Source organism: Rhineura floridana, chromosome 19, assembly GCF_030035675.1.
Source record: "Rhineura floridana isolate rRhiFlo1 chromosome 19, rRhiFlo1.hap2, whole genome shotgun sequence".
Taxonomy (NCBI): Eukaryota; Metazoa; Chordata; class Lepidosauria; order Squamata; family Rhineuridae; genus Rhineura; species Rhineura floridana.
This window is the reverse complement of record NC_084498.1, coordinates 20,038,656-20,052,853: the sequence shown is the minus strand read 5'-3', so window position 1 is coordinate 20,052,853 and position 14,198 is coordinate 20,038,656. Positions and strand designations below refer to the sequence as shown.

The following is a 14,198-nucleotide window of genomic DNA, read 5'->3' as shown; positions in this document are numbered from 1 at the left end:
TACAGCTCAAGTGTATGTCTGTTTACTTGGAAGGTAAGTCCTACTGGCTTCAGTGGGCCTTACTCACAGGTCAGTGTGGACTGGATTGCAGTCTTTGTCAAGCCCTTGGAATAATAAAAATGAGAGACAACAGTTTGTGTGTATTTATACAATAAAATACACCACATCTGATGCCTTCTGTTTCCCCAAATATTTTTCAAAATCAAGCACCACTGATGTTCAGGATACATGTCTGGGGGAAAAGGGAAGACGACAAGTCCCATCAGCCCCAGCCAGCATGGCCAATGATCAGGGATGATAAGTAGTGTAGTGACAAAATCAGAAGTGCAGGGTCCCTTCATGATAGTCACGCCACACCCCCTCATAGCCATGCCCCCTTTTCCCTTGCTCTCCCTGTCATCTCACATGTCCACACTCCACTACAAGAGGTCCCAAGAAGCCAATGAAAGGGGAGGGTGTGTGTTAGCTACTGAGAAGAGTCTTCTCAGTGGCTGGCTCACCTCCTTTCACTCTGATTGGCTACAATGAGCATGAAAGGACAAGGACTTTTTTCAGTGGCTAACATGTTCCCTTTTCATGCTGATTAGCTCACACATAGAGAACTTGCTGGGACCCTGCTCCCAAAAAAGTCCCGGGTCTACAACCCCCTGCAACTCCGGATGACTATACCCCTAGGCCCTAGGGATGATGGGAGATATAGTTCTTCAACAGCAGGAGGGCCACAGGTTCCTCGCCACTGTTAAACATGGAGCACAATGTTTAGAAAAGGGATGCTCTGACTTCATCTCCAGCTAATGCACATTCCAGCCCAGAAGGCAAATTCACAAATATCTGATTTTCAGCATTACAGCTTATCTTTCCACCTCTTCTCTTCCAAAATAACACGTCTGAGTTCTAAAAAAAGGGTCCCTCTTCCAACATTCCAATGCCCCTTTCCCCTCTACTAGCCGTTTTAAAAAAACTAGATAAATCTACATCTGCTTTCCATAGAAGCCATTTCAGTGACCATCTCCAACTTAATTGTTATTTAAAAGAGATCAATTTTTAATACAGTGTTGCCCACTTAATAAGCCTGCAGCATCAGATGATGTCTCCCAGATACTGTAGTTGAAAATCACACAGTAGATGCTGTTATGTATATATCATTTCAACTAATGGAATGGATTTTATTTTTGTTTTTGTTAAGCAAAGAAGCATTTTCGATCCCTTTGACCTCAATGAGAATTCCTGTTTTAAAAACATAAATAGCCTATCAACTGTCAAAATCCACTCAAATGGAACTTGGAAAGCAAGTCACTAGTGAATCAAGACCCTTGTGAAATATAGATTTTATTTTCCCTACAAAAAGGAACCCCCAACCCTTTTCACAATAACCATCCACATCTCCTTGGAATCCTTTGAACAAAAGCGAGAAAGACAAGACAGACCTAGCGAAGTCAAGGGCTGGGTCTGAAATTGGAACTTTACACTGCATTAAACCTTAAAATTTGCATTGTCTTGAAGACACACAAATACCACCAATGAGAGGCCACCTACAATTGCATACTACCACCACCAGCAGCAAGGATCAGAAATCATAGGCACATATAATTTAATCCTCTTAGCATGCATTTCTTTAAAAGAGAAAACTGTGGGTGCTTTTATCGTTTTGGATCAGGTTTTCGTGTCTTGCTTTGTTCTGTTGTAACCGACAGTGAGCTTTTAAACAAGAAGAAAGTCCTCAGAAGTTATGAGGGATGTTTGCCTTTGCTAAAATAGGATTCAGTAAGTGCCTGCAACGCTGGGCTGATCATAAGCAAGGATGTATGAGGGCTGGAACCAAATGCTTTGACAATATCATTGCACTGCTTAATTTGCGTAGACAGTAGTGCAACACTGTCAGAGCCAACGGTCCCAGCAGCCCACCAGGGGCATTGTATACAGCGGCCCTTGGATCCCCCCCTTCCTTTTTTAAACAAGGATTTGTTAAAGCGAGAGATAGTCACTGCACAATAACAGGGTATGACTGGTGATCCCCAATAAAAACAAAATCAGAATGATTTCAAATTTATCTCAGATCATCATGAGTCAAGGTTAGAGCAAGGACACAAACATATATACAAAAAGCAGGTTAATTCCCTGCCTTCTGTTTTGTAGGAACTACAGGGAAACAGAGCTCAGTTACAACATACGCAGTGTAGATATTTATACATTTTTTTCTATCGCACATATACACACAAGGATGGTGTGGGGAACCTATTTCAAATTCCTAAGTACCAGCAGCAATTGTCTGGTATGCCTAACTTTATATCATGTCAATTACGGCAATCCTATCCACTGTCTTTGGAAGGAAGTCCCTTTGAATTCTGTGGGACTTGTTTCTGAGTAAACATTCACGAGATTGCAATGAAAGTTGTGACAAGGAAGAGTTATTAAAAGTTATTATTCCCTTTTTAACTTCACATCTCATACTTCACCTAATATGTATATTTCAGTTAAATAGCAAAGACGGATTTTGGACTGAAGAAGTCAAACGTTATTGCAAATAAATAGTAAACAATTCCCTACTGATTTATATTCATCAGTCTTTTCTCAAAAATTCTCTCAGATGACCTGCTTGTACTGAAGTTTCTCTCTCTCACACACACACACACACTCACACACACAGAGCCCTTGCTAATTCAGCAACATGTGCAATTTAAGAAAACCCAAAAGAGTACTTTGAATGTGCTATGAGCAATGTTGCCGGATCCTCAGCTTTTCTCTGAAGAGATCTATCTATACATGTCTAGGACGCAAAGTAGTAAAACAATTGATTCATGTGTGGCATTGTAAAGAGTGTGTCACCCTGTAAAAACAGGATAAAATCATTCGGAAGAGTGTATGCAGAATCATTTTTTAAGACAACAACAACGGGGGCACCCACACACATTTGGAAAGTAAAACAAACAGAAAAGGAACAAGTACCATGCAAATCAAAGCACAAAACAGCAGCATTTCAATTCAGCCACATAAAAAGCAGGTGGTTGGCTATCTTCGGATGTAACATTTATTGAAGCATCAATACGCCCATTATAGGAAAGGAGCCATCATTATAGCATTATCACATTTTAACAGAAGCATACAACATCAAGGCCTAGAGGTGGGTGGGCAAGGTTGGAAAGGATCAAGCATCATAGATTTCAATTCCCCTTTGGAATCCAGTGCATACTAAAAAGAATGCCTGACATTTAAAATGGGGATGTACACCCTAGTCCTCATCCCATTTACATACCTACATGCAAGAAGTCTTATTATATTTTCCCCCATACACATATGCATAAAATACTCTGGAGAAAGCATGATGCCCCAACAGTTGGTTTGGCCATTCTGAAGAGAGGGGGAAGGGCTGTTATCTGCCAGCCAATGCCCTTTTAATATTGCACTGCTAATCATAATTGCCAGTAGTACAACAGAAAAAGGACTCTGGACAGCAAGACGTCCAATTAGGCATGGGGGACTTCTCTCGATGGGTTTGTTTTTTTTCCTGGTGGGATTTTCCTTTAAAACAGATCCACAGAAAACAAGCAATAAACATCCTCCAGCCAAACAATTTCTAACTCTCACCACGTGGCTGCACTGGACAATCTTTCCCCATTATGTTTACAACATTTTTATTGAAAAGATCAGCAAACTTTCCAGAATATAAATCAGCGCATTTTTGCTTCTTCTTCTTCTTTTTTTTTTTTTAAAAAAAGTGTTAATCTACTTAAAACTGCGATATACGGAATAAAAGGGATCAGCATCAAAAGAATAATGAGAAACTTTCCCCATCCAACATTCTCGAGACAGCAATGTAAAAGTGATGCAACATAAAAGTGTTGTGCCATTAAGACTTTAAGGTTAAAGATGCTCATAGCAGAATAAACCAGGAACTTTTAACCACGGCTATTTTAATCAGTAATGTTTCCTGACTGTCAAATTCATCTGTTCAGTCTCTAAGAAGCTGCCCCATTGATATCAGTGGAATTTACTTCCAGGCAGGCATGCGCAGGTACAGACTGAGGCTGCAATCCAATACACACTTTCCTGGAAGTATGTCCCACTGAACTCAATGGTGCTTACTTCTGTGTAGACATGTATTGGATTCCTGCCTGAGTCTTTTATAAATACTAAGTAAGGACACATTATTGTGACCACTTTTCTGTTTTTTTACCAAATAAGGCGGCAATCATATATCTGCTTACCTGGGAGTAAGCCGCAATGAAAACAGTGGGACTTGCTTCCGAGCAGCCATGTACAGGATTACATGGCAAGCCTTATACACACTACGATATATTGCAAAAATGCCCTTGAATTGTGCTAACACATCTATTTCTCTGTTGAAACACTTAAGAATAGTAAGTAGTTGAAATCAACTATTAGCAACTGTATATCAGCAGTTCAAAACAATATTGCTTCTTTTAAAAAAGAAAGTTTGAGCCTCATTCTCTTCTAAACCATTTTATCCTGGGAGGTGGGGCAGACCCTAGAACAACCTTTTAGAAAATTTAATCGCTGTCAAAATGATCAAGTGAGACTTCACTCTCACTCACTCACTCTCACTCTCTCTCACACACACACACACACACACACGTTAAAACAATTTAAATAAAAATCAATGGAGCCAACTTTCAGCCTCATTCACAGCTTCGTGTAGAAAATTCCAACCAGATCAAGGTATCTGCAAGGGGCATGAACAGGGAAGGGGGCCAGGGTGATTTTTGCTGGGTTTTTTTTTTTTAAAAAAAAAACCCTACTCTAGTAAAGTGGTCCCAAACTTTTTAACAGTTTGCTTTCTAAATTACCAGCCCAAAGTTTAAACAGCAGGCCAAAGTTTAAACAGCAGGCAAATTAGCCAGACAGCTATTCAGATTCCTTGCTTGCTTAAGGGAATGCAATTTATTTATTTTCCCTGTTTGGAGCATAAAGATCTCTGCAGAGGTAAGGAAAGTTGAAACAACTCTTGCAGAGGGTGGAGGGGAGATGGAAGGTAGAAATTTAAGAGGGGGGTCTGAAGGCAAAGAAGAAAAATGCATTTTCCACTCGAGGAAGCGTTCAAATTTCTACAGCCCTGGACTTGAGATGGTGGGTGAGGCTTTTCTTGGACAATATACACACGGGGGGGGGGGCTGCGCAGAATTGGGGCAAAGTGCAGTCAGCCCACCGGCAAAAGAAGAAAAAAACACATAATTTCGGATTTCCACCCAAAACTCGGCGCTCTACGCGACGCATTTTTTAAAAAAATGGATTTAAACAGGCAGCTAGTTTTAAAGGCACCATCCAAATCGCTCACTGCGCCTTCCTTTGTTTACTTTGTTTTCTTCTTTACCCCCTTTTTTAAAAAAGGATTTTCCAAATAGGAACTCCTTCCCCAGGCTAAAAAAAACAGGGGGGGGACTTCATTTAAACTAATGAACCGTAATAATCACAATCGTAAATCGCGTTGTAGGTAAATCCGAATGGAAGGCAACGCTGGCGAAAGAGATCAAACGCAAAATCCTTTCTCTCCCCCCACCCCGATCCTATATTGGGGGATTTAGGGGGCTGGGGTACTTGGGGGTGGTGAGGGGACAGATCCTGGCTTCTCCTTCCCCGATTCCCCTTCCATTTCTGAGTAATGCTGACCTCGGTTTAAAGAGCCAAAGGAAGGAAAAGCGGAGTCAAGCCGGCGCCGGGCCAAGCCTTTCAAGGCATTGCAAGTTGGAAGCTCGACTTCACTTTCGCTGGTGAGCTTTGAAATCGAGGAATTCATTGAAAAGGCGCGACGGGGCCCCGATCCTGGCAATCCCGCTGTCTTTGCTCCAAAGCATCTCCAAAACTTTTTGCGGGGTGGGTGGGGGGTGACCTGACTCTTCCCATGGCGGGGCCAACCGGTAAATTAAGCCGCGGCGCGCGCCGCTGTTGCTGGTTTTTCCTCCTCCTCCAAAAGACGTTTTCCTCTGCTGCCCTTTCTCTTTTCTAGGAAGCTATAGAACGTCCCGACACATTCCAACACCCGCGCCCGGCCGCAAAAGTCCGGCCTCAACTTTTTTGTTTGCTTGTTTCTTGTCCTTTTCTTAACGTTATTGCAAAGCCTCGTCGGGACACAGAAACCGGCAAGTTGAGACGTCAAAGAAAAAATAAATAAATAGACAGACAGGATAGAAGAAAGGTCGGTTTTTCGCTGATCGTGTAAGGTGAATCTAGAGTGGAAATTCCTCCCGTCCCACAGATATTAAAAAGGGGGGGAACTTAAGAAAAAGCCGATTTAAGAGAATAATAATTTTAAAAAACCAGTTATAATTTAAAGTCCCAAAGCAGACTCAGAGAGGACTCCGCAAAAGAAAACAGAGAAAGAATACACTTCAGTCCACCACCACCACCAACCCCCACACCTACCTCCTTGCAAAGCAACATTTCAGATCTGGAAGACGGGAGGAGGAAGAAGTAAATACATGAGTTTGATTTTTTCACGGTGAAAAAAGAAGGAGCGCGGACCACACGGCCGGACTCTCTCCGCTTCTGCTGGGCGTCTTCCAACCCTTTCCAGATTTTCTTTTCTTTAAAGATGAGTGGTGGGTTGTTTGGTTCTCCCCGCCCGCCCGCCCACTCTTTAGAGAAAAGAAAACACACGCAAAAAACCCCAAAAGAAAACCGGGGATCAAAAAGATCCCCAGCGTAAATTTAAAATGCTTTTTTTAAGAGGGGGGAAAAAGCCTGCCCGGTGGGATCCATCGGCCTCCTCCCTCTCTGCCCCCTCCCCTCTCCCCACCGCGCGCAGACCCTCCCTCGCCTCTTTTCTCCCCCCGCCTTCTGGCCCAGCGTGTTCAAGCGTCCACACACACACACCCCCGAGCAAGCGAGCTCTGGCTGCCGGGCCACACCAGAGAGTTACTCACTCACACGCAGACCCCAATCTCCCCTCCCCCCGAGTGTTTTATTTAAAAAAACACCCTGGATGAAATCCCCCCCTTTTGCAATCGCTCCTTCCCACCCAACTACACCCCCCTTTTTTCGCCTTGAGCTCCCGCCATTTCCGCCAAGTCACCCGGATGCTACTCACAAAACAGCTCCATAAAGAGAGAAAGAAAGGAAAATGCAGAGAGCTAGGGGGATTGAGAGCGAGCCAGATTTCCCCTCCTCTCGATTTTATGAATGAAGAGCGGGGCAAATCCTCCGCACCGGGCTGGTGGAGAGAAGGGAGGCGGGGTGGAAAGAAAGGAGGAGGGGGTGGGCAAAAGTTGGCCAAAGAAGAGGCAAGCAGGGGCACTTGGCTCCCAGCTCTTTTCCCACCCGCCCCCCATCAGATCGCCTTTGGGTGGTTTTTTTTAAAAAAACAACTCCATGCGCTTTTGCGCAAAAGGGGATGGCTGCTTGCCTGCCTTGCGCGCCTCCCAGCTTTTTCTCCACGCCATAGATCTATTGCTAGATATTGGAAGGAGGGTGGGGAGAGAAGGAGAGAGAAACAGGAGAGGGGGAGAGCGAGAAATCCTCCAGTACAAACCTCATGGCCTCCCAGCTCCAGCCTCCATCTTTGACTAGTTGACATTCACCTCCTGCCTGCCTAAATTCTCCATTAGCATACTTCCCTCTCCATTGGCCCTTCCTTGCGCTAGTCTTTGCCACCGGCGCTTCCATTGGCTGGCACGGGGGATATTTAAAAATCTCATCTCCTCTTGGATTGGCGCGCCGTGGGCGTCGCGTCACAGCAACTCTTTATTTTAACAATGAATGCACAAACACATTCTTCCATTCACAAATTCCCCCCGTACTTTTTTTTTATATTTTTTTGCCCGCCTTTTCTTCAACTAGATTTTCATTGATTTGCGTGTGTGTGTGTGTGTGTGTGTGCGCGCGCGGTTCAACTAAGGGGGTCCTCAGATAAATCAAAGGCGAACAGAGAGAAAAACTTGAACAAATATTATTTTCTAGGTTTCCCTCCCTATCCTGTTTGGATGTTTAGAGGGCCATTTAATTCCAAGCGGCTTTTAGCTAAGAGGTGTGGTCGGGGGGTGTTTTTTTTCTTTGCCAACAGATTGTAACTGTTTTTCCAAGTGATTTCCACCCACCCACACCCCCAGTAGCAGAAGGCAAACTTCAGAGAGATTCGACATGGTTAATAAAGAAATTGCTAAGCTTTTAGCATCGTTGGCTTTAATTTTGAGACTCTAAAAGAAAACCAATGCATTTTTCTCTCTTCCAACCGAGACGTACAGAACAGTCGCTGGTCTGTTTTGCTTCACACATGTAGAATCTAATAAGACCAAATTCGTTTCGATTGCAACTTTACTCTGTCTTCCTATCTTTTCAATGCTACTTCCAACATTCACATTCATTTTAAAAAAAACTGATAATGAAGCATGACTGAAAGCAAAAAATATTATATTAAAAGTTTAGGTTATTTGGATCAGGTCTCACTATCGCCCTTCCTTTTCTGATGGAATGGCTGCTTTTTAGAAAGCAAGACAAAAGGAAAAACTGGTAGAGTAACAGAATCCCAAAGTTTGTTGACTTTTCTTGTTCTTGTTGAAAGGGTTATTTCCAGCGTGGAAAACAAAACTACCACGTGGCTGTACAGTTTCCCCAAGGTTTCAATCCAATTTCACTTGGTTCAGAAGCAGGAATGCACAGAAAACAGTGTGCAAAATATTTTTTTTAAAAACCCACTGATTTCCAGAAATGCATTTTTCTTTCTTTCAAACCATTCTTGTTGCAAAACAAAACATGTTGCATATTGGGAAGCGGAACAAAGAGAAACTTTTTTTTTCAAAAAAAAGTTCTTTCAGCTGAGTTTATTTTCTGCATTAGCACATGGAAGTCTAGTTTGTCCCTCTAATGGCTGCGGTTAAATCTGATCCTAAATCTTTCTTCTTTTGCACAAAACTAGATGATGTTTCCTGGGCAAACAAGAAAGAGACCCTTTCCAAAAACAGGATTTTAGAAGAAAACAGCCGTTCAGCTCTGCACTTTGGAGGTTTGGATTGCTTTTGTAAATGGAAATAAAGGTGAAGAAATCACTCTGTGAAACAAAATTGTGAGTTTTGGAGTTGGAATGGGCGGGGAGAGATATTGAAGCAGTGAGTTTCTGGCGGGATTTTGCCCCTTCTCTTTTTTGGAGAAGGGAATGATGAGGGTCACTGGGCTGTGAAATCTTGCATTCCTGTCCAATGGAGCTGAAATAATGGTATTGTTCCCTGGAAAAGAGGTTGCTTTTCTCTCCTACATTTTACTCCCTGATCTGCAGGGACCTGATTGTGCAGTTAATCACCAATATATATATATATATATATATAAAACGTTTGATGTAAGGCAGGGCGTGAATTCAAAAGGGCGGGGGCAGGCGGGGAAATTCAAGAAGGATTCTTCTGTCTGTTAGGAAATGTTTCTGATCTAAAATGGCAGACATTTGAAAAGAGGCGAGAGAGAAAGGAGAAACTAGTGTGGTCCTTAGCCTGCAGTAGATAGCCACAGTTAGGAATCATATCACTTGACTATTGGGAGGGGGAGGAGACCGATGTCACTTTACTGGTAGGGGAGGGTTATGGGGGGGGGAGAGGGATTGATCCATGCATGCCACAAAGTTTAACCAAACAAGACACACAACTTTTAACAGTCACCGTGCAACAGGTAAGGTTTGTTGCCTTCTCTTTATTTCTCAGAAACAAAGCAATCCTCGACATTTCAGTCCCATTGAATGCAATGGGGCTGACTCCCAGGTAAGTGGGTTTGGGATTGCAGCCTGCTCCTGGTAGGCAACGTCAGCAACCTCACAATTTTCTCTGAATCCCTGTCATGGGGAGGCCTGTCAGGCTTTGCGTTTTTCCTCTTTATAAATATCCAATAACTCTGACAAAGTATGTCCAGGCTCTAATTGTAAGTCAGTCTGTCCCGATTTTTAATTCACCCGTTCTTAGGCTGCTTCTCTCTGTGCAGCATTTCGGGGGGGGGGAGGATCCAGGATTGTGACTTTTTTACACACACAAGGGAAGAAGCCCCACTAGACATAACAGTAACTTCACTTCTGAGTAAGAACGCACAGGATTGCACTGTTAGTTCAATACTGTGCATGAGATTGCACTGTTAACATACTTATTTTACAGATAAATGACACGTAAAAAATGATGGTTTCCATTTCTAAAATTAAATGTTGAATGTAAGGTGAGGTGTGGGGGGGAGCCTGCTTTTCACATCCCATTTGCAGCAAAAATCTTATATATTCTTTCATGCAAAAAAAAAAAAAAATCAGACTGTGGAATCCTTTCATCCTTTAACAAAAGGGGGAACTCCACTAGGAATTTCTTTTGCATAAACCTAAAGGGGGTTTGCGCAGGAGAATTTCTGGATGTGCTGGACCCAAATAAACCCACCCTTCAGTTTCTCACTTTTCTATTCACATACACACACCGCTCCCATTTGAAGAGATATTCAAATTGACAACAAGTTTTCTCTTCGGTTGTAGATCTGATGTTACAAGAGAAGATCAGAGGCAGGAGGGCTCAAATATTTCCTTCTCCCCCCCCTCTTTTTTTTCCCTTTTGCATTGTGTTTGGAGAGATGATATCGTTAAAACTGTTAGAATACAATCTTGATTAAAAAAAAAAAGATCCACAGGTTTTCAATTGTGTATCTATCCATGCTATGGGAGGACATCACACTGGGTTTTTTGTTCCAGAAAATGTAGACTGGTTTCCTGCCCCTTCCATCACCACCCCCTCCACACTCCAGCATAGGGTCTTTCCGTGTGATATCATAGGGGTGGAGTTTCCAGATCTTTGCTTTCCTCTATCAGCTTCAGTGCAAGGCCTTCTGACTATTCAATCTAGGGCAGGCAAGCATGGCTTATTTTGTCATGAGACCCCTGCCATATAAATATCTTGTACCCATTATTTTCATCGCTTCCTTAAAAGACCATCCAGTTGTTTCTAATTCTATCCATTAGCACTGGGCGGGGGCACAGTCCTGGGCATGCTGTACAGCGTCCCCCAAAGTACCCCCAGGAGTTGGAAAGAAAATGCCCAGAGGAAAAAAGTGGTGTCAACACATTCTCATTCTATCCACCATAGAACATGCAAAAATAAAAATTCTGAATGGGTGGTAGACTCGGAATGGAGATTGGTGAGCAAAGTGGGGGGGAAAGTGTTTGGAGTGGATTGTGAATTAAACTGCCAAAATCTGGTGGGGGGGGAAGTGGCATTGCATTGCATTTTCTCATTGCCTGACTCATTGCCAGCGCTTCTGAGCACAATGTTAAATGCCAGACGAAAAGCAGTGTTATTATATTGAAGGGGAAGACAGCAAAAGAGAATGAAGTGGGGGGGGGCTGATTGATTCTGCAAGCAAAAGCTAAGAGGAGAACCTTCTGCCAACGTTTAAAATTAGAAGCAGTGTGTAATATACAAGACTGTGATCTAGAAGGTCTAACTAAATATTTAAAATTTGGCAGGTTTGGTTAAATTCCCCCCTCTCTAAAGTACGGTTGTCATCTTCCAAATTCGTTCTCAACTTAAGCAATTCTCAGGCCATCAAGGGATATATTTTAGGCTGCAATCCAATACACACTTACCTGGGAGTAAGTCCCACTGACCCCAATGGAGCTTTCTTCTGAGTAGACATGTACTGGATTGCAGCCTTAATCTTCGCGACCCTCCCTTTTGCTTTCAGGATTGTGGCACGTGGTTTTTTTGAATGGCCTGTCTTCAAATTTGTATGTATGGGGGGGGGGAAGAAATACTTTGTACACATGTTGCTGACAGTTCACAATATTCTCAATTTCTGTGATTCTAGTACTATGTAGCAACAGTAACCGCAGCATGTTAGGGGGAGTTAAAAAATTCGTACCATCATCACCATCACAAGGCTGGGGGCCATTGTATTTTTTAAAAAAACTGTCCCCAAACCTGCATTTAAGTTTGCTAAGTGTGCCTTAAACATGTCCTTGGTTATACCATGAACTCCTATAATGGGCTGAAGAATTATTCGTTTTCTTAGTAAACCCTTTCCTGATTAGAGACTGATCTGAGAGTTCCTTCAGCAGATAGTGACTGTCAAGCAGAGCAAGTGATACGGGGGCAGCCTCAAGTGTGCAAGATGAGTTTCCCATCAATATTTGCTACAACCAATAATGTTCAGAAAAGATCACTTTTAACTCACCCAGTGCAAGTGACTTCAGAGAAGCCCCAGGGCTAAACGTCTCCACGGAACGGTGTTCCGTTCTGGGCACGATCTTGTGGGATGCAGCTGAACGTCTGAATGAGAGAAGTAGGCAGGGCAGGAGACGAGCCCAGTTGAAATGTATAAATTGAGGGGGGGGAGGAGAGAGAGTGGAAAGAAGGAATGAGGTTTTTAGTCAGTGGAGCAACAGCACAATGAATGCCAAAAGAAAAGTCCCGTTTCAGTCCAACTCCCTTACGCCTTCCCTCCGTTTCCCACCCCTGGGGATGCCGAGAAGGAAGGCGTTTGTAAAGGATGCCTCTCAAATCGCTTTCTGAAGCCCATCTGGAGTGGGGGCATTTCTCCAGTGAACAAACCAGAGCCAGTAACTCTTTTTTTAATAGCAATGACACAACAGGAACCACAAGTTTGGAGCCTCCTCAGTGCGAGGAAGGCCAAGGGGTGAGCCCCCGAGCAAGCGGCCCAGGCCTCTGCCTGAGATGATTGCTAGGAATGATGCCTTTAATTTTTAACATCGCGAACCTTGACCAACCTTCCTCTCTGCGCCCCGTCCCCGTAGGCCAGGAGCCCAATGTCCACTCCTTTCCACTTCACTCTTCCCCTTTTGCCAAAGTGGGGAGGCCGGGGTTTCCTGCAGTTTAAACACCCCCAACCTTTGGGGGGGGAACTCCCTTCACTTGCTTCTGCATTCAGCCCTGGCATCGATTAACTCCTTCAGTGCTGCCCTTTCTGAATTTCAAATGGCAGCCCCTGACTCTCCCTAACACCCCTCCCCCCCCACACACAGTTACTTTCTCCTTTTTGTTACTATCAAGAGATCAACCGCAGTTGCCTTTTTCAGCTGGGGACCAATTCTAACCAGCCCTTTTGAAGGGCTTAATGGCATTTCATGAGGCTCCTGGTGTTTATGCCCCATGGGGGGGGGAGAACACGAAGAAAGTTTTAGGGGTAGGTTTGCTCTGTGCAATGAAAGTGTGTAAGTGTGTGTGTGTGTGAGTGAGAGAGAGAGAGAGAATGTGTTTGTGTGATAAAGAGATATGAGGTGTGTATTGTGTGTGAGAGAGAGAGACTGGGGTTGTGTGTGTGTAAGAAAGACTGTGTGTGTGAGAGAGAGAGAGAGACTGGTGTGTGTTGTGTGTGAGAGACTGTGAGTGTGTGTGTGAGAGACTGTGAGTGTGTGTGTGAGAGAGAGAGACTGTGAGTGTGTGTGAGAGACTGGGGGTTGTGTGTAAGAAAGAGAGACTGTGTGCGAGAGAGACAGAGAGATGGGATGTGTGTTGTGTGTGAGAGAGAGATAATCCTGTGTGTGTCAAAGAGAGAGAGAGAGAGAGATGGGGTTGTTGTGCATGTGAGAGAGAGACGGGGTGTGTATTGTGTGTGTGAGAGAGAGACTGTGGAATGTGGGTGTGCGTGGGTGTGTGTGAGAAAACTGTTGTTTGTGTAATAGACTATGTGTATGTGAGAGAGAGGGAGAGACTGTTGCATGTTTGAGAGAGAGACGTTTGTGTGTGAGAGAGAGACAGGGTGTGTGTTTTGTGTGTGACTCTGTGTGTGTCAGGCAGAGGAAACCTAGCAATGGAAGGGGTGCCGGGCAGTGAAATGGTTAATAGCCACTGGCCTCATTGATTAGTATTGATGGCTTTTGAGAGTTTTAATAGATGCCTTGCTTGTGGGAGGTGGGGAACCCCCTTGCCCTGATGTTTTTTTTAAAAAAACCCTGGCTTCTAATTGCACACATTGCATTGCGCTGCATTCCTTCCGAGTGGGTGGGCATCACCTTTTCCTGTACAGGGAAGGCCTTTAAAAAAAAAATCCCTTTCATGTGCTGGAAAATCAATAGGCAGAGACTCTGCACAGAAGTTACAAAACAGACACACAACACAACAAAAACCTCCTTTTCCTTTCGGTCCCCCCACTCTCTCCTCCTCCCCCCCCTCAAAAACACAAGCCTGGGATATTGTGCAACACAGCACAGAATTTAAGCCTTCAAGTGTTGACTAAACAAAAGGGTAATGTTACTTTCGCCAAACTTCAAAACAAAACAAAAC

The 14,198-nt window shown here is 43.7% G+C and overlaps 1 protein-coding gene across 1 annotated transcript in view; it reads right to left on the bottom strand.

Annotated features, from left to right (window-relative positions):
* The window catches only part of LOC133373457 (uncharacterized), a 43,034-nt gene extending 30,182 nt beyond the window's left edge, over positions 1 to 12,852 (bottom strand). The window contains exons 1-2 of the mRNA XM_061603237.1: positions 12,683 to 12,852; positions 12,130 to 12,224 (exon numbers count right to left, since the gene is read on the bottom strand). Of these exons, the coding sequence (XP_061459221.1) occupies positions 12,130 to 12,224; positions 12,683 to 12,852 (265 nt within the window). The remainder of the gene's footprint in view (positions 1 to 12,129; positions 12,225 to 12,682) is intronic.
* Positions 12,853 to 14,198: the final 1,346 nt, after the last annotated feature.